Source organism: Gymnoscopelus microlampas (genome assembly GCF_963454915.1).
Source record: "Gymnoscopelus microlampas genome assembly, chromosome: 15".
NCBI classification, from domain to species: Eukaryota; Metazoa; Chordata; class Actinopteri; order Myctophiformes; family Myctophidae; genus Gymnoscopelus; species Gymnoscopelus microlampas.
The window spans coordinates 15,818,051-15,838,286 of record NC_139952.1 but is presented as its reverse complement, the minus strand read 5'-3'; the positions used below and the strand labels follow the sequence as shown (position 1 = coordinate 15,838,286).

Below are 20,236 nucleotides of genomic sequence, written 5' to 3'. Positions count from 1 at the left end.
AGAGCATCATCAACACATTGCAAATGAACCTTGGCCATCTACCATTTCAAATTCCAATACCAATAAATGTAAAATCTAATAAAAACACTTTGATAATAATACAACTTCCATCATATTTCAAAGGTGCTCTAAGTGATATATTTTGTTAAAATAAGCTATTCAGCTATCAGCTATTTTCACTATATGAAATGGGGCTTAAAGTTGCACTATGTAACTTTCCTCTTCTGCCTGCTGAAATGTTACCATTGAGCTAAATAGAGCCTGCCTGCTTGCTCAGGGGATAAACTGAATCTTGACCATCAGGTCAAACTTTGTGTCAGATCCTGACCTGTGTCTAGGTGAGACATGACCTTTGACTCAATGTAAATGTCTCAATACAAGAGCAGGTACACAAAATACAAAGACCCCAATTGTATATACGTTTTAATTAATTCAAAAGTACAATATTGTGTCTTCGGAATGTAGTGGAGTGAAAAGTCATGAAATTAATACAAATACTCAAGTATACAAAACTATACAAAAAAAAGTCCTTTGTACAGTACTCAAGTACGGTAAGTGTATTACATTACTGTCCACCACTGGCAGGAGGTTAACACAAAGGTTAAGGTAGGCCTACTATCTGAGTCAGGGATGACATCTGGTGGACCTTATTCAACCTTGTGAATAATCAGAATGGACCACAGAGGGGGTAAAAGCACAGCGGATAAAGGCAGTGGAACAATTGCAGCGGTTGTACATGTGATACAATGAACCCTGGCGTCCAGTCAAAGGCAAACAGTCGACAAAAAAATAAATAAAATAATAATACAATGTGGGACAAGAGAAAGATTTTAAGATTCTTATGGATAACCACAAACAAATTATCTGAAAATGTATCTACAACAACAAAGTGAAGGAATTATTGGACACAATTACTTACACTTACAGTATGGTCAGACATTGCTTATTAACTATTATTATTATAATTATTAGTATGTCATGATATATAGTAATAGGCTATTAGTGTTTCTGATCAATTAAGACATGCATTTGGGTATTAGGGGGGCCATTATTTGGATAATATACTGTAGGTGATGTAAGATATAAATGGCTTCATTTCTTTTCTGCATGTTGTGTCTATAAATTAGGATAATAATCCATAAATGGGTTTCGATATTACATAGACCACACCTTAGTTTATTATTATATGGCCCACTCCCTTTCTAGGCCTGTCTATGTGACTAAGGATGACAGCTATGGAAAAGCAAACACTAGATCACAGCGTAACAACTGCAGTTGAGGTAAACCGTAAATATGAAACTACATTGAAATGAGACTATAAGAAGCATTACTCCCACTCATACACTCCCAAAACATAGTGACATCTTCAACCAGTATTCCATTGCAGAGCTATTGCAAGGAGTGCCCAAATAGGAAAACAAAACAAAAACATACATTTTATTTGACCATAGTCGGCTAGTCATAAAGATAAAAATAGTAATGAATGAAGAAAATCTGCCAGAGATGCTATAGCGTGGCTACATTATAGTGATTTCATGTGCAACTAGAAACGTACGTTCCTTGGAGCGCAGGTCTCCGCCAGGCCGGGTTGCCTACCCAGGTCCCGCAAACTTGGAAGGCAGTCCTAGCCAACTGGAATGGAATCTGAGTGATACATCTTGATCAAATGACCCCAGATAATTTGAACCAATTTGTGAGTTTTGGAAAAGATCTGAGAAGACAGTAGTAGTAAAAACTGTGTTTTGAAGAAAACAAAATAGCGGAAGATCATGTCAGGCGTAAATGGACCTGGCCGGTGTTATGAGTTGCTTCATGATCCAAGGAATCCAAGATCATTTTGATTTTACGACCTACACTGTACGGTTTAAGAATTATAGGCCAAAATGTGAAGCGGTCTGTTATAGCACTATCATGAGGCCAATTTGATCGATTTGGGATGGAGGTTCTTCTTTGGCCTACTGGGAGTGTGTGCTCAAAGCTTTACGGCAATCGGACATTATTTGTGACATTTTGTGCAAAACAGGCTCCTCCCATTTTCGGCCAGGGGGGTCGCCACGGCAAACGGAAGGGTAAAGTTTTTAAAGTGGAACGTAACAGTTTTTGAAGTGTGGAACACAACATTTTTGAAGTGGAACGCAACATGAACACAACATGTTTTACGTGGAACGATACATCTTTGAAGTGGAAAGTAATATTTTTTTAAGTGGAATGTTTGAAATGGAACACAATTGACACGATACTGACCATAATACTGACATGATACTGACATGATACTGACCATGATTCTGACTATGATACTGACATACTGTGGTGTGTGTGTGTGCCACCTGTAAGTGCTCTTTTAAAGCGGTTTTGAAGGAGAGTATGGATTTTTTTGTGGCATAGCAGGAGAATGGATTTAACCCCTTACTAGAGACAAATCTGGGTTGGATGTGATTAGTGGACTTGATTGACGTTTTTGAAGTAGTTTGACAGGTACATGGGGTGTCTTTGTGGTGTAGTGTTTCTTGGAGACCAGGCCCATTGCAAGTTGCTGTACTCTGTCCTCTACCCTGAGCCATCCGAGTCTAGCAAAGTGAGCAAGGGTTAAATGAGTTGTAGATGTGAGCTACTAGCCTTACCAGTTTCTTTTGGGATGTCTGGAGCCTTGTTTTTAAGGCCTTTGTGGTGTTATAGTACCATGAGGAACCAGATTGCAAACCCAGGGCCGTGAAATTTGGAAGGCAGTCATAGCCCATTGGAATGGAATCTGAAAAATCTGTCTGATACATCTTTATCACATGACCCAAGCGAGTATGTGGGTGCATGAGAATTGGACACAATCTGTAGGTAATAGTTATAGCAAAATTATGTTTTGAAGAAAGGTTTTTGTTATAGGCCAAAACGTGAAGTGGACTGTTATAGCACCACCATGAGGCCAATTTAAAAAATGGAGTGGAGGTTCTTCCTCGGCCTACTGGGAGTGTGCGTGCAAAGGTTCACAGCAATCGGACGCAGCGTTCATGAGAGGGCACACACACACAAACAAACACACATGTAACAATGACTATTTCAAGAGAAATTCAGTTCACTCATCCCTTCCACTCAAGGGGAAGGGATGTCTGCATACTGCATAATAGCTCCCAGTAGAATTCGTTTTAGATTAGGTACCTAATCTAATACTTCTTCTACTGGGAGCCAACAGTGTGCGGACCTCCCTTCCTCTTCTTATGTACGTATTTTAGTTCAGTACCTGTGAATTTTTGTTGTGTGCGTGCTTCCCTCTGGACTCAAGTTCACTCTGCCAAGGAAATTGATAATTTGGCAGTGCATTCCTGCATGTGAATTTTGAAGAGTGGAGGTTCTTCCTTGGCCTACTGGGAGTGTGCGTGCAAAGGTTCACAGCAATCGGACGCAGCGTTCATGATTTGTGGCATTTTGTTCAAAAGGGACCCCTTCCGCAAACTTTGAAAGCCAATCGTAGCCAATCGGAATGGAATCTGAAAAATCGGGTTGGTTGAGTCTTGATCAGGTGACCACCACAGAGAAATATGTACCGATGTGCGTGAGTATTCGTCAAAATCTGCAGGCGTGTCTTTTGAAGAAAACGCAAAATGGCGGATCTTATCAGCAAAAATGGGCGTGGCCAGTATATCGCCACCATGAGGCCAATTTGAAGAAATTGGGGTATAGGTTCTTCCTTGGCCTACTGGGAGTGTGCATGCAAGGTTTCATGCTGATCGGTCCAACGGTGCTGGAGATTATTTGTTCACAAACACACGGATGGACGGACAGGGGCGAAATCATGTCTCTGGCCTGGCAGAGACAATAATGTCTCTAGTGAATTAATAGGATTACTTGAGGGAGGAAACAGAATAAATATTGGTAATGTTGGTCGGTCATAAGTCGGTCGGTCGGTCAGTCGGTCCAACACTTTGAACCTGTAGACCATTTTTGGGTAGCTAATTTCCAGCACACAACATTTCAATATAATGACCAGATTGCCATGAATCATGCTCATTACATTACATTAAATTACAGTAATTTAGCAGACGCTTTTATCCAAAGCGACTTACAATAAGTGCATTCAACATAGGTAGGCAAGAAAACCACTAATCACCAGAAGTCTTAAGTGCATTCTCTTCGAAAACAAGCAACTAAGAGTATACCTAGCGCTAAGGTAAAAGTGCAATATATCAGCTACCTACTTTCTTAGACAAATAGGAAAATCAAATGAGCAAGAGTTAAAACAAATAAGTGTATCAAATAAACAAGATCCAATAAAACAAGAAGTACAAATAATTGACAACAAGTATGCTCCTTGGAAGATTAACTCTAACCATTGAGTGACCTTTCCTCAGGCCCAAATGTCACCTTTACATACAAGATATCTCATAGTCTATAAGGCAGAATGCAGGATGAACCCATGTTGGCTTTGGTGACCCCATGGCCTTTCCTCTAGCGCCTCCCATAGGCTAAAATATTCACTTCTTTGTATTTTAAAAGCACTTTGTAACCAAATAATTGATGTTGTATATAATCCTTATAATCCTTTAAAGAATATACAATATGTACCCCCTCCTCCATTCTAGAACAAATTAATGAATTTTACATGAGAGCGCCAGGCTAGAATGCTGTGTGAGGGAGAAACGGAGAGAGGCAGAGAGGGAGAGAGGGAGAGAGGGAGAGAGGGAGAGAGGAAGGGTGAAATGGGAGGGAGGGAGACAGAGAGGGCACACACAAACAAACACACATGTAACAATGACTATTTCAAGAGAAATTCAGTTCACTCTTAAGAAGAGGAAGGGAAGTCCACACACTGTATAATAGCTCCCAGTAGAATTGTTTTTTGGATAAGGGAGTCGAAGGGACCTAATCAATTAATAATTTTCTACTGGGAGCTAAGAGTGTGCCGACCTCCCTTCCTCTTCTTATGTACGTATTTTAGTTCAGTACCTGTGAATTTTGTTGGGATGTGCGTGTTTCCCTCTGGACTCATTCCTGCATGTGAATTTCATAAGAAATTATATCATCTTCCTTTTGCTAAAATCCCACCAGTCAGTGAGGAGGCCATCGGCATCCCCGTTCTGTCTTTAATATTACACATCCCATGATGCCATTAGGTACAGAGCCCCGCAGTGGCCAAAAGAAAACTATATTGAGGCCAGGTTTAATGTGACACTCTGTACCGGGGCTACTCTACTTTACAATTTCTTAAAATTGTCTAATAAAAAAAGTATCTGTCCATGTTGTTGCCAATATTAAAGGTGTTATACATGATTTAGTTTTAGGGGTCTACTCATTTATCCTATTGTCTGTTTACTAAAGAGCTGGAGGGATAAGTGATACTGGTAGTGATGAAACAAACAAAAATAAAAAAGTGTCACTTAGAGTACATCATTAGGAGGCTTCCAAAGAACTAAACCTACTTCCTTGACTCTTTACAGAATTTTGTGTCTGAAAGCAACTATTCAACACTGGTTTTACAATTGAAGTGAGAGTGAAAGTGTACCAATGAAGAGTCCATGTACATAGAAGCAGTGGTGTGTTCTACCGTGTTACGCCTGTCTGTCTGTCTGTCTGTCTGTCTGTCTGTCTGTCTGTCTGTCTGTCTGTCTGATGAGATCTGGAGCGAGGGTTTGAAGAGGATTCACTCGGGCTCAGTCAATGCCAGATTGCAGCTTGTCCAGTACAAAGTTATGCACAGATTACATTACTCTTAAGGTTAAAATGAATAAAATGTATCCAACTGTTTCGAATACTTGTGACAAATGCAACATCTCCAAGGGCACGTTGGGTCACACTTTCTGGTCTTGCCCAAGGATTGTTTTATTCTGGCAAAATATTTTGCTTGGTATAGCAGAGTATACCGTTTTCATATCGAACAAAGAGAATTATTTCAACAGAGTGGAAGACTTCCGTCGTTCCTTGTTTCACCAGATGGCTTAGTGAGTTTGTATCACTGATACATCTGGAGAGGCTGCGTTGCAACAAAAAGGACAGTTTAGCAACATTCGAGTGCATCTGGGGTCCTATCACGTATCACGGGTCATCTTGACTCTATTGTGTGACTGCTCTGCTTTGTACAGGCCCAATTGTTAATGTGTCCAACTGTTGCCTACTATAGCCTACCTCATTATGATAGGTTAATTACTCACGTTTATCATGCATTACTGTATAGTCTGGTGTTTTTTTGTCTTATTGTTATGTCTTGTTGATGTATCTGTCTGTTATGTCTTATAAAAAACAATAAAAACTCATATATTTAAAAAGAAAAAAGTAACTCTTCAAGCCCTTAAAACCACTGCTGACTCCTATCCTTGTTTTCTCTTTCTGTCTTGACTCTTTGTCATCCATCCAGTTTAGCCAATAATGGATTTCCTGCCATGATTCTGGGTACCAGAAGCTGTCCAGGTATAGTACAAACAGGAAGTACGGCGGTGGGTTTTCAAAGAGCGAGTTATGTTTCAAGATAAATCAAACCGGAATTACGTGTTCTGTAAACAGGATGTCTGCCCCTTCCTCTTAAACCAACCAACCAACCATCCAGCAGTATTACTTTCACAGTGGTTGTACAGTATAGCTGTTTGACATTAACAAGTGCAACTGTTTTCTATCAATGAACTGATCTACTGATGTGTGTAGACTAACTCAGTATGACAAAATGGTTAAATATGTCACCAGGCAATAACCAGATTCTGCTATTAGACCTACTGCTACTTCTAGTACTCACCACTACCAATAATAGCAGAAATAATGATAATATATATATTTTTTAAAGGTTTCCTGAGTAGCACTTTGATAAATAGTTGCAAGTACTTGCTTGTGTAAAGTGGTTGTCTAATCTTAGACAATGTCTAACACTTGTCAGCGGATGTAGCTGGCAGCCTGTGAGAATGGATTTCCTGTTTGCAGAGTGGCAGACGAGCACCTAAAAGAGATCCAAGAAACCAGCGGCTCTCGCTCTGGTTTGAGGTGTAATTGTTCTGGTCAGAGGTAACTGGGTGAATGTCACGGAGGTCCTCCCCCAAAGCAGACATCAGAAGAAGAGAGTAGTCATAGCTGCAGAAAGAGAAAGAAAAGGGGCTTCTGTCTGTCTGTCTGTCTGTCTTTGTGTGTGTGTGTGTGTGTATGTGTGTGTGTGTGTGTGTGTGTGTGTGTGTGTGTGTGTGTGTGTGTGTGTGTGTGTGTGTGTGTGTGTGTGTGTGTGTGTGTGCGCGCGCACACATGTCTGTCTGTCTGTCTGTCTGTCTGTCTGTCTGTCTGTCTGTCTGTCTGTGTGTGTGTGTGTGTGCGCGCGCACGCACACATGCATGTGTCTGTGAGAGAGAGAGAGAGAGAGAGAGAGAGAAAGTGAGAGACAACAAGGCTTTGCTGTCATTCTGACAGACATTATTTACAGTAACTTTGTGAAAGCAGAATTTCTAGGGAAGGGGAGGCTCATAAGATGAATCAGATTGTTAACACAGGTGTTTCTCTATTGCCCGTAAATTCACTGAATTTACCTAGTCGTTTGTGCCATTGACAAAAGAAATACAGGAAAATGCCTGCAGTGCGTATGAAAAAAGCTTCAATGTTGATGTCATTTACTGTACGTCTTAGTTTTTTCCCCCTTCCTTAATATTCATAGAAACAGTAACCTCTAAGGACTCAAAAAGGGAAGAATTACTGACATAATTCTTACGTTCTTACTCTTACTTTCTTCCATTTAAAAAAATAATAAAAAAGTAGTAAGATGAAGTTTCAGTTCTGGTATTCTCTAAGAAAGTAAAGGACTGCAGAAGGCACTGAAGTGAGGGACTTTCTAGGGATAAGTTATCACCAGGGTGTGGGTGTGGGTGTGGGTGTGTGTGGTTGTGCCCACAATATGTTTAATCTCTCTCTCAGCACACTGCCTTAAACACGTAGTGTTGTTGTTAGTAGGAATAAACACAGAAGCACCCCGGAGGAAGTGGACTAAGAAAGGGGAGGAGCCAAACCGAGTTCCTGTTTCTACACAAAAAATCACACCCTGTGTGAAGGTAGCGGCGCCTTCGATACATTATGTCATCGATATGTGTTTATAATGTGTTTATAGCCATGTGTCACGTGAAGCTTGACCAATCACTTTGTTGACGGGTCTGACCAATCAGAGCGTTGACGGGTCTGACCAATCAGAACGTTGACGGGTCTGACCAATCAGAACGTTGACGGGTCTGACCAATCAGAACGTTGACGGGTCTGACCAATCAGAGCGTTGACGGGTCTGACCAATCAGAACGTTGACGGTAAACACGGACAAAGTCAGGTATAGAGCATGACGGGTCTGACCAATCAGAGCGTTGACGGGTCTGACCAATCAGAGCGTTGACGGGTCTGACCAATCAGAGCGTTGACGGGTCTGACCAATCAGAGCGTTGACGGTGAACACGGACAAAGTCAGGTACAGAGCAGGATCCGCTCTATACCTAAAGGTATAGAGCGGCTAGCGCCGCTAAAAAAGGAGGTGGCCCCCAGAGACAAAAACAAAGGGTAAAAATGACATATTTTATTCCTTCATTTTAACCAAATGGGTTCCCTGATTCCCAGATTACAATACTTTTGACCAGGCATCTACTCACTTGTCCTGTACTGTATACCTCCATACCGAATGGTACGAGGTCAGGAATACTGACATTACAGGCAGCTCAACCCTGTGTCTTTTCATTCTACAAAATCCAGAGGATCAGACCCTTCCTCACAAAGGAGTCTGCCCAGCCTTATCCCCTTAAACCCCTTCAACTGATCCAGAATGCTGTGGCACACCTGGTCTCCATCCTCCCTAAATGAATGTCTCCCCCTGTTCCCTTCACTGGCTTCCAGGTTGTTGCCTACCTCCAATTCAAAACACTGGTGATGGCCTATAAGATAAGGCACTCAAGGGCACAGCACACACTTACCACATTCTTACATCAGCTAACACAAGATGTCTGTCTGACCCTTCCTCAAGTGTCCTAGACTGCGTCTCCCAAACGCTGGGTCGGCGCTTATTTGTGGGTTGCGGACACTATAAAGAAAACATCACATAGATGCACCTGGGACGTATCATCAGTGTTGTAGCCTGGGGCATCGGGTGTTTCGGGTCTCGCATTTTCACTAGATGGGTCCCAGGGAGACATCAAATGGAGCAAAAAAGTTTGGGAACCACAGTTCTAGACCCTTCTCCGTCTTGGCTCCCAACGTACAGAATGACCTTCTCCCCCCAGTTAGGTCTGCAGACTAACTCCCCATTTTCCACCACATTCTGAAGACTCACCGCTTCAGACTCTACCTCACCCCATTATAGCACTGCTCATTCCTTGTATAAATTATTGTCACCTATTCTTTGATAGACGATAGTACAGTATAGCTACAGTATACTGTACCTGTATTATGCAGACGTTGGTTATGTTCACATATGTTATTTAGATATACTGTTTGCTTGATCTAAAATGCTAAGAATGTTGTTTAGACAGATGCTAGGTGTGATGTTTAACTGGTATCCTAGCCTTTTGTAACATAGCCTAAATGTTTTCTTTTCTCTATTTACATGACCATTTACCCTGTTGTTTGTCAACTAGTGTACAGTATATGCCACTCTGATCTTGCACTTTGTAAATCACTCCGGACAGTGATCGAACCAGGAACCTTCTAAGACAGTGGCTTTAACTCATGGGTAACTGCTGTCCATGCCTAAATTGTAATTGTAAATTGATTAACTGGGAATAGGTTAACTTTTATGTCTTGATTTTCTAATCCTCCTGCACCTTTGCTTGACCTGATTTGAAAAGAGGAATTGAAACAAAGAAAACATTGAAAAACACCAATATAGAGAAACAATATCTTTAATATGCTACATAGTGTAAATATAAAAGTATCATCAAAATAGCCTCTCACATATAAATTATCAACATCTCATAGACTGTATCAAAAAATAAACTACATCAACAAGCATACTGTACAAATAAGAAACTACAAATATGATGAAAGAAATACTCAGTGGTCTAGTTCTGGCTTTTTTCAGTGCTACTCAACAAGAAAATAATAATTTAGGGTTAACAAAAACATGTGCCTGTCTATCTCCCTTTTTTAACCTTGGAATATGAAGTACTGATGTCTGTGGTTATAGCTGGACAGAATAAATCTATAGCAACCTAATCTATTGTCACCCAAGTGTGAAGTGTACAGCAGTACCTGAAGCAGTGAAACAGTAATGATGTACATTGAAAGACTAGATCTAGATCTGGATGAAGCTTATGGTTAAATTAAAAGCAGTTTGGAGGATGAACAGTGAAGCTTGCCAGCAGCAAAACCATTGAATACAACAACTGAAATATTGTCACAAGTTTCAAGTACATTACAATGCAGAGCAGAAAAGCTAGTTCATGGCAGTTAAAAGGTTCTTGGAATAGAGGTTATTGGGTAATTGCAGCAAAAGATGTATAAAGCTTTGGAAAAGTCACGTTCCTCACTTTGTTACATTACACTGGTAAACAAATGATCAAACATCGTGCTACATATAGTCAATTGGTCCATGTTTTCCTCATTTACTGATGTGTTCGTTTTGGCAAATGCTTACATGAAATCAAGATACTTGAAATCTCCCTTTTTCTTTACATCACAAACGTCAAAACATCAAAAGTGTCCTCATCTTCAGGATATTGGTATCATTCTGCACTGCTTCTGATACACCCATTCATATCCCTATTTACATACTTGTGTGCTCACACAAAGTAGCACAATACACAATAGATGGCCACTAGATGAGTGAAGACTCGTCCACAAATTGCCCTGTATTTGTTCCGGTACTGTAGCAAATCCTTGGACACGTGGGGAGAGAAAAAAAAAAAAAAAACAGAACAAAAGAAGTACAGAGTTGTTACATAAATATAGACGACGCAAGGTTTCACAACACGTAATAAGTTAAAGCACAAAAAAACAACTCTTGTCTACCTGAGTAAAAAAAAAAGATATTTCACAGACTATAAAAAATAAAAAATACACCCTCTCTCTCTTTCTTCATGAAATGAGTAGAGTTAAAGGTGTAAGTGCAATCACTCAATACACTAGCCCAGTCTTTGGAATGCTCTTCTTTTGGTGCTGTGCTCATTGGATATTTACTGTCTCTCTTCCCTGCTTTGTCCCATTTGGACAAAACAGAAAGATTTATTTGGCGAAGTCTCTCTTTCTTTTGATGCATGGCTACGTATGTTCTGTGTATACAATTCACATGTATGTCCTTTCCTTTCTCAGCCCCTCCCCCTCTCCTGTCCTTTCACTTCCTCCTCACTGTCCTTCCGTCTTCACGGTTGGCCTGCTGTAGAGATGCACCACGCTGGCCCTCTCCTGGTGTGCCGGCTGTGGGCTGCAATGTGAACCGGCAGGCACCGCCGGAGAGTTGATAGCCGCCACCAGGGCCTTCAGCAGCAACGTGGCCTCCCTCTGGTCCTCCTTCCCCTCGCGGCCCTCCAGGCTCCTGGCCAGCCAGCGCTCGGCTGCCGCTTCCACCTGTGCTGGCGAGGCCGCCTCCGGGAGGGCGTCGGCCTCCTGGCTGGCGTCAAACTGCTCCACCGTGTCTTTCACACGCGCGTCGAGGTGCATGCTGGCATTGGCCGGGCAGCAGCTCCGCTGGTGGACGCGGAGAGAGAAGCGATGGAGGAACGTCTGGCCGCAGGGCTGGCAGCGGTAGGCGCGCTCACGGGCACTGTGGAGGCGGCGGTGCAGCTTGAGGTGGATGTACTGCGTGAACTTGGTGCTGCACAGCTTGCACTCATAGGGCTTCTCTCCGGAGTGGAGGCGCAGGTGGGTCTTCAGGTTGCTGGTGCTGCTGAAGCGCTTGTGGCACACCTGAGTGAACAGCGGGCAGAGAAGAGGAGAGGTTAGATTCTAGACAGTGGTTTTCTGTTCCCAAAGCACACCAAAGGGCAAGTCCAAATCTCAAGTCACCTCTATATCACGTGTTATCACTCTTATCACTCTGTCAATGGGGATTTCTATTTACTAATGCCAAATGAAATGAATGTAACCACTTAATAATAACATCATAACGATAATCATAATCATTTTCAGCAATAATGACATGCCAAATCTAATGACACCAGGTTGAACGTGGTTAAAATGTTTTGTGTTGGGGCATAGACATATATAGACATTTGCTACTGACACATTGGAAAATGAGCTGGCACAATGTGCATTAAAAATGATTCACAACTTTTTGTATAGATGCACTAATAATGTGTGGTTGTCATGAAATCCCAAGGCACATGTGGACCTGTCTCACAGCACGCCAGTGCATGCCGTTTGGGAGCCACTGGTTTAGAGACTTTGAGCATTGGGAGTGCCATCCTTATCAGATCGTCATGACGTCATTACGATAACAGTGTCAGTATCTATTCTGGCTGAGCTCTTCCAATCCGGAGGTGTTTTGTCATTTCTGCCAGAACAAACAGGAGGGGCTGCCATTCTCTGTTTGAGTGTCAGCACCATTTAACCTCAAACTGGTTCTTGTACATGGTGCATTTCAAGACTTTCATTAAGGTATAAAACACGCCCATAGTGAGAGTGAAGAAAACAAAAGTGCAAAGATTCTTTTTACAATACATCACAGCTTGGGGAGAGGCACAGGGAAAGCCCTTTGGTGCAGTTATGTGTGTAACAACTCTTACATCGTTATTGTTGTTCCAAAATATCACTATGTCTCTATAATGTTTAACCACATTAACCCTGGCGTCCTTATTTTTGGGCATGTCATTATAAGCAAACATTTTCAAAAACAATTCAAAACATGTGAAAACGTTTCAAAAGATTTAGCAAAAAAATACATTTCTCTTCTATTTTTGTTAATAGGGCTTAAGTGTCTTTTTCCATTGTATACAAAAATTGCATACACTCACACACACAGTCAACTTATTCTCATCTCACCTGGCATTCATGTGGCTTCTCCCCAGTGTGGACCAGGTGGTGTTTCTGGAGGTGTGCCAACTGGGTGAAGCTCTTCTTGCATAAGTTACAGTGGAAAGGCCGCTCACCGCTGTGGACTCGCAGGTGAACCTATAATTACACACGACAAACAGGAACACAGGATGAGCCACCACATGACTGAGGAGAAAAGCTAATGATAGAGGAAATGTTATTACAACGATCATTGCTATTACATTTGATTACCGGTGTCATTGCAATCAACATTAATTTATTATAAATGATGTAAAGTAAAGACATGGATAATAATAATACTAATAAAAGTAAACAACTTTATTTACAAAGCACTTATCAAAACAAAGAATCTAAACCCTTACCTTCAGGTTGGACAGCTGCCCGAAGGTCTTGAGGCAGACATTACACTCGTACTTGATCTTCCCGTTCTGCTTCTTCAGGGGATAAGGCAGGGACTTGTAGCCGGGGCCAATGCGTTGTGCGGCGTTGGCTTTGGTCATGGTCAGGCTAAGGTTCATGGCCTCGTCGCAGCCTGAAGGAGACTGATGAGGGGTCTGATTCTGGCTGTCGGTCTTGGGGATGGGGGAGAGCTCAGGGGTGGCTGGGGCCCCACAGGGAGGGGACATATTGATGGTCCGCTCCTTCAGCCCACCCTGGGAGGGTGGAGGGTAGGGCAAGGACACGGGCAGCAGACCCGGCTGCCCAATGGGGGGGTATGGGAGCCCATCGGTACCTAGGTAGCTGCTGTACCTGAGTGACCCGCAGGAGGGCGACATTCCAGGGAAGGGAGGGGAGTACTGTGGCAAGAGGAGGCGAGGGTAGTGGGGGCTATACGGGGGTAGGAGCTGGTAGGAGGGTTGAACGGGTCTGGATTGAGGGTAAATGGTGGGGTAGGAGGACACCAGGCCTTCCCTGTTGCCATAGAGGCCATGGAGGTGGAGTGGGAGGTTGCGGTGCGGGGATGGGATCGGAGGGCAGTGTTCGGGCAGAAAGGGGTGTGGTGAGCACAGGCCAGGCTGAGAGGAAGGGACAGTTTTGTAGTCGTCCGATTCTCTGTCCTCCTTCTCCTCCATCTCCTCCTCCATCTTGGCACTGAAGTCCACGATCTGGTCATCAGGCGTATCCGGCGGCGTGTCTCGCTCCAACGCCTCCACATCGATCTTCTCCTCGGCGTCCTCGTGCTTCTCTGCTTTCACATCTTCTCTCATCCTCTCCCGGAACCAGGTCTGTTGAGGCAGGCGCTGTTTGGTGCCTTCCGGCTCAGAGTCTTCATCCGCACTAACGTGTTCTTGAAGGAACAAAGAGGAAAACAAAACAGGTCAACAAAAGTAGTTTGTGATAGGGTATTTAAACCACACGTTTAAGCACTTGCAAACCTGTGAATTTCCAGAGTTGCTAACAAGACTTGGTTTTATTATTGGACTGTGCAAACCCTTATCTTTGTAGAGAGGCCCATTATCATTCAGTCATCATACTGTCTACCCCTACATTAAACATCTTGGACTTCCTCTGAGCTGTGAGGTGATGTGTGATGACTGATGAGTGTGACACACACACACACACACACACACACACACACACACACACACACACACACACACACACACACACACACACACACACACACACACACACACACACACACACACACACACACACACACACACAAGCGTGCACACACTTATGGTAAATGATAGTAGTTTCAGTTTTTAGATGAGAGTATGAACATATAGTTTCTGTAAGTCATTGCTGAGATCGTAGTGATTTTGTGTGGGAAAATGTGTGGGTTGTAGGCGTCTGTATGAACAGCCCTGTGGCAAATATCTTCAGTTTCATTTTTGAAGTGGTTTTCTCTGTACCTGCTTTACCGTACGTGTTTTAAAGTCTCTTTCCCCTCCTCACCGTGACATAACAAAAAAAGGTTTCTCTTTCTATGACTAATTTATGCTCTATTTAAACAATTTGCTTAGTCACCAGTGTGTCACCAGCTGCAAGTGTCCATTGTAGGTGACGTGCAAGAGCATCTAAGCCAGGTAACAAAACAATACAATCAGGCCACCATGACATAGGTTTACATAGTTGAAAAGGCGTGTACCCATTCTGCAATGAATCACCGACCTTGTGGCAGCGCTGGACCATCCGGTAGGATGACAGAAAAACCTGGCTACTCTAATAACAGCTGACATTCACTGACTCACAGGAAGGTACTTTGACCAGCCATTGTGGTACTTTCCTTTGAGAGTCGTCTTACGTGATTGCATTTGTGTGTAAGACAGTGGGTGGGGGGGGGGGGGGGGGGGGGGGGGGGGGGGGTATGAGTAGCTTGATGAGTTACGTATGTGGCAACACATTGTTTTCCCCTTATAACAAAATAAAAATCTATTTCTTTCTGTGTAAATTATAGCAAAATATTTTGTATATTTTGTTAGTACAAAAAATATATTGTATAATATTATACTTTATATAATATTAAATTATATTACATTACATTACATTATATTATATTACTATATTATATGGTGGTTACTGTCACCCTCCAGTTTAGACAGTGTGCTGTTCTTCCTCACTGCCACATATCTTTTATTAGATGTAGCGATAAAAGTACAATACAATAAATAAATAAATGACTACTTTATCGCCTCTCTTTCCCTTCAGAAACAGCTGTCTGCCTCCCTGCTTCCCTCCAACCAGGTCTGATGATAGTCTAAATGTATACTTATATTTATTGAGTATAATGTTCATAATGCAACTCATTCAGACCCAGGCCAGTGCACATGTCTAGTTAAGTTTTCTTTCTTATTATTGTGGTTTTACTTATCTGCTGTTATCGCTCCCTATCGTGTGTTTCACTCTTACTACTATTGCTGCTACAGTATGACACCTGAATTTGGAGATCAATAAAGGTTGATCTTATCATATCTTAAAACCTCATGAGTGAGGTCAAAACTGTGATGGAACACACACCATATGTGGTGGTTGTATGTACTTCTGCTATTTGTCACAGTGATTCAGGCGGTTCTGTAATGTTAGGTCCTCCGTGTAAACCAGTAGATACAGTAGTCCACCACAAAACAACACCACTACCTGAGTCTCAGAAAGTACTTAAATGACTCCGAAATCTGAACAAAAGTCAGTTCTTTGTCTGTTGTAGTGCATGTTATAACTCTGTATCTAAACACTTTACCTTAAAAGTACTCATAAGTCATAATGAAATGATGCTCTACCAATAGATAAAATGTCTCTACCAGAGTACTCACTCTGTCTGACATCATCTTGCTGGCTGCAAAGTCTTCTTGCAAACTCTGTGCTGTACCAGACCAGCAGCTCTGTTTTAGGCTCCACAGGTCGGATGGTGTAGAAGTAGACGTCGCGGCCATTCTGGCACGCCACCAGGTTCTGTTCGGACAGCGAGCGGGCCGGGTTGACGTATCGCATCCAGTTGCTCCTGTGGACATCATAGCCATCGATGAAGTGGTTGAGCTGCCCGCCTCTATAGATCTGTCAGGGGACAGGAGACAGGAGGATGGGATCAAAACATATTCTGACATATAGTTGTATGAACCCTCTTGGGGAAAAAAACAAACAGCTTATAGGTGTGTAATATGCGGGACAAGTAAGAAAATGTAAAGTTGCGGTCCTTAATATTGAAAATGACTGGCTATTGCATAGTTTTGCTCAATCCAAAATTTGATACAGGGTCAATATTCATCTTTACTGAAAATGTTTTAAAATATTTTAAGCATATTACACCCTTAGCAGACTGTTTTCTAAACTAACCGTTTCACAGAGATGACACTTGAGCAAAAAGGGTATTAAATAAACACAAATAAAAATGAATAAAGTAAAGAAAAATAACAAAACAAAGAAAAAGATAACCAGAAAGATGCAAAAATACTAATCATAATTCACCTCTGCCATGTACAGTTATCTTCACCAAATCCTCTTCAGTTATTGTATGTTATTTTATGTGCCTCTTGCCAGTATGGTCTGCGCACAGCAAGTATAGGTTGTGTGTCCTTGTGTGTAATATGCTGTACTTTGCATTTGTATGTGAGCTTTAACTTTTATCAGCACGAGTGGGGGGCGTGGCTATGTATGACTCTCTCTCTCTCTTTCTCTCTCTCTCTCTCTCTCTCTCTCTCTCGCTCTCTGAGTGCTTCTTTTTCTCATGACATGTTGTAACATGACTGACATGCACTGGAATGGCCTGTCATCATCATGCTTTTTCAAAATTAAAATACAAGCTAAAATAGGAAATGTTGCAATTGGTGGCTGTGGCAGACAGCCAAATAAATGCCCGCACATGTGTGCGCACGCAACACACACAGACACAGCTTCTACAGTAGCCTGCTCACACCTGTCTGACAAGAGTGTGTTGACAGGCACGTCACACTTTCACTGTTTCACTTTCTGGGGCAGGAACACCCCGCTGCTCTTTTCTTACAGGAAATACAAGCGGAAGGAAACCACTGGATAACTGAAACACCTTCTGGGAATTAACTCAGCAAAAAAAACAAAAACAAGAAAGAATACATATTAGAAGAAAAAAAAATCCTGGGTGACACAAGCAGTGTTGCCATGTCTGCTTATTATAAGCGACTTTGGGCTTGTTTTTCTGTAAAGTGGATTGTAAATATTGGTAGTTGCGGGTTGCGTTTTTTGGGTCTTGTTTCGAAAGTGTAGTTGCTTATTTGGGCTTGCTTCTAATTGCTTTTAAATTATTATTTAAACCAGTGGTTCTCAAATATTTTCATGTCATGGACCCCCAAATGAATATGTATTTGTCCCTAACCCCATCTGAAAATGTTTTGTGCCAGGGAGTCCCGTACCAGATTTGTGTTGTTAGAATGTTTCAAAAAATTTCCAAATATTCCACAGAAAGAAAAATGGGACGAGAGAGGTGAAAGATGGGAAACAAAAGGATGCGTTGTGTCACATCTTCCTTTGTGTGCGCAAGGCGAGCCGCACTGCAAAATTGAAGTGAAAGGTAATTCACATGTACGATTTCGCAGTGCATGTTGAGTTCCAGTAAGGCTGCTGCGATGACTGCACGAGAGTGGCTCCATAGTTTCATTTTGTTTCAGTGTTTACATTACTTCCTCTAAAATTCTGACCAAAACCCCTTAGCGTTCAGTCTTTGTGTTTCCTTATTAACGTATGGGCCCGATGTGAAACTTTTTGTTCGTGTGTGCGTGTGTGTGTGTGTGTGTGTGACCCTTACCCTCCAGAAGTATTTTCTGTTGGCCTGCTTGGGGACGTTGTCTTTGGCATACACATCCCCTTGCAGGGGGCCGAAGCGAGTACCCTGGGGAATGTACTCTTTGCTGAACACGCCTGTCACCTGGAAGACAGACCAAAAACATCAATTAATAACCTATTAACATAATATTATCTGAATTGGTAATTAAATAGTCATTAAATTATTAATGACTATTTAACATAAGCGGTATTAAACATCGCTAGAGACTGTGTTGTTATTGCTCTAGTTCGTTGGCTTTCAGCATCATTAAGAGAGTACTTTATCAAGACCCACGTGCTATTAAGATAATGGAAATGCTTATCTAGGAACCTGACTTGGTTTTCAGAGGAAAGAAAACTAAAAGTGGTTATGTTAGACGTAGAGTATGTTATGTGGGACAGTTCCCATGGTGGTGATTCACAGGCTTTGGCCCACAACATGTCTGATAGCCTTCAGCCACTTCCTACCCTAAAGCCCAAAAGTATGTCGCACGCCACCGCCGTGTGACAAAAATAGCCAACCTAGAAGCTCACAACACGTCGCCTACGTGATGCGTTGTGAGCTTGTAGGTCTGCTATTTGCAATGGACATAAATTAGATATAAGACACTTGAATAGACAAATAATTCAAGGTTTGAATTTGTCAGATTAATGTGGTTGACGGCTGGGCTTGCCTTTAATAGAATGACTTTCTACTGTATATGCTGTAAGGACCTAAGGTGACCCACTTTGAACGCTAATGACTTAAACGAATGACGGGAATTACTGTACACTTTCACTGACCTACTCTACTGACCTGTGAACTGCTGTCCTCATAAACACTAGAGATAGAGAGAGGGAGAAAGAGAGAGAGGTGCATGTGGTGTTATGTGGTGTCACCTGACATAACCTCAAGCACTTGTTGACATCTGTTTGATAATAACCTATGCTGAGACTTGATTTGTGACAGCCTGTCTACACTCCCATAGTTGATGGTTCCAAATGTAAAGTTTGTGCATACATCCGCGTATGCCTCTGATGCGGCGGGGCCACCATAAAGCTTGGATGGATGACGCACAAAGTCTGTCCAGTCAAGTCTTTGGCAATGCAGTAAATGTTCAGGTGATTATCAGGAAGTACGTATTGTACTAGCATGCATACACTATGAGCAATACATCAATGTACAGTTCCTCTGGAAGAACTTCCTATTAGCAAAGCAGATGAAGAAACATGAGAAGAAAAGTGCAACAGAGTGATTCACGACAGAGGGAAAAAAGGTCTATATGTTACCGACAGCACAGGGAAACTACAGCCTGCTGTATCTATGTCAGAGTCATCCCTATTGCTGGGAACAGCTCTCCCATAAATCTAGTGTAGAAAGTCCACTGAGGTGCACCAGGACTTGAGCTTAGGGCACTCCCTTTCTCTCACACACACACACACACACACACACACACACACACACACACACACACACACACACACACACACACACACACACACACACACACACACACACACGCTGCAGCGTCTGTGGGTCTCAGGTCCAGCGTGGGGGTCTTAAGGAGCTTTGTCTTCCAAAACTTAAACCAGCAACCCCCCAGCTCAGCCCACCCCACCCACCTTAGCCCCGTCCCTCCCTACCGTCTTCCAGCAAATGAGGGCGTAGAATTCAAACCGTCCGTCAAAGTGATTATTTAGAGGTCAAGGGACTTTTGAAAAATGCATCATAAAATGTTAACGTTTTTGCACCTATCCCCCCCCGCCCCTTTTTGTTCTGCCTTTTGTCTATGTGTGGAAAATGAATAAGTGGGGAAAATAATTTACAGAAAAAAGTAATTGCCCAACAAATGTACTGTATATGTTAGAGATGGGGGGTTAGTGACAAAGAAGAAGAGAACCTGTTGAGGAGGAGGAGGGGGGCGGGGGGGGGCTTGGGGTGTAATGGACAAGGAGTAAGTGTGACAGGGACATTGTGCTTTGCCGCCGTTGCATGACTAACGAAGCAACGTGCTGCTGCTGCTGCTGCTGGGCTGCTTAACTGCTCCGTTTGTAGCCAAATCGACAGGGGGGTGAGGGGTGGAGGGGTGGGTGGGGGGGGGCTGGAGAA

At 42.5% G+C, this 20,236-nt stretch overlaps 2 protein-coding genes across 2 annotated transcripts in view; both read right to left on the bottom strand.

Annotated features, from left to right (window-relative positions):
* crybg2 (crystallin beta-gamma domain containing 2) overlaps nt 1–8,603 on the bottom strand; it is a gene marked incomplete at its 5' end in the record, with an annotated part of 89,865 nt that extends 81,262 nt beyond the window's left edge. The window contains one exon of the mRNA XM_084080361.1: nt 8,598–8,603. Within this exon, the coding sequence (XP_083936487.1) occupies nt 8,598–8,603 (6 nt within the window). The remainder of the gene's footprint in view (nt 1–8,597) is intronic.
* Nucleotides 8,604–9,805: 1,202 nt separating this feature from the next.
* Nucleotides 9,806–16,941, bottom strand: prdm1b (PR domain containing 1b, with ZNF domain). The gene is made up of 5 exons (XM_084081060.1): nt 16,819–16,941; nt 16,167–16,407; nt 13,272–14,197; nt 12,898–13,026; nt 9,806–11,823 (listed from the first exon to the last, which is right to left on the bottom strand). The coding sequence occupies exons 1-5, from the start codon at nt 16,825–16,827 to the stop codon at nt 11,263–11,265; spliced, it is 1,866 nt and encodes a 621-aa protein (XP_083937186.1). The 5' UTR covers nt 16,828–16,941; the 3' UTR covers nt 9,806–11,262.
* Between the last annotated feature and the right edge of the window lie 3,295 nt (nt 16,942–20,236).

What these genes read in the sequence shown, in the direction of transcription:
- prdm1b (XM_084081060.1), bottom strand. An exon ending in GCAAGATGATGTCAGACAGA is followed by an intron (nt 14,198 to 16,166) that starts GTGAGTACTCTG and finishes TGTTCCTTCAAG; the next exon opens with AACACGTTAGTGCGGATGAA. An exon ending in GGCAGCTGTCCAACCTGAAG is followed by an intron (nt 13,027 to 13,271) that starts GTAAGGGTTTAG and finishes GTGTAATTATAG; the next exon opens with GTTCACCTGCGAGTCCACAG.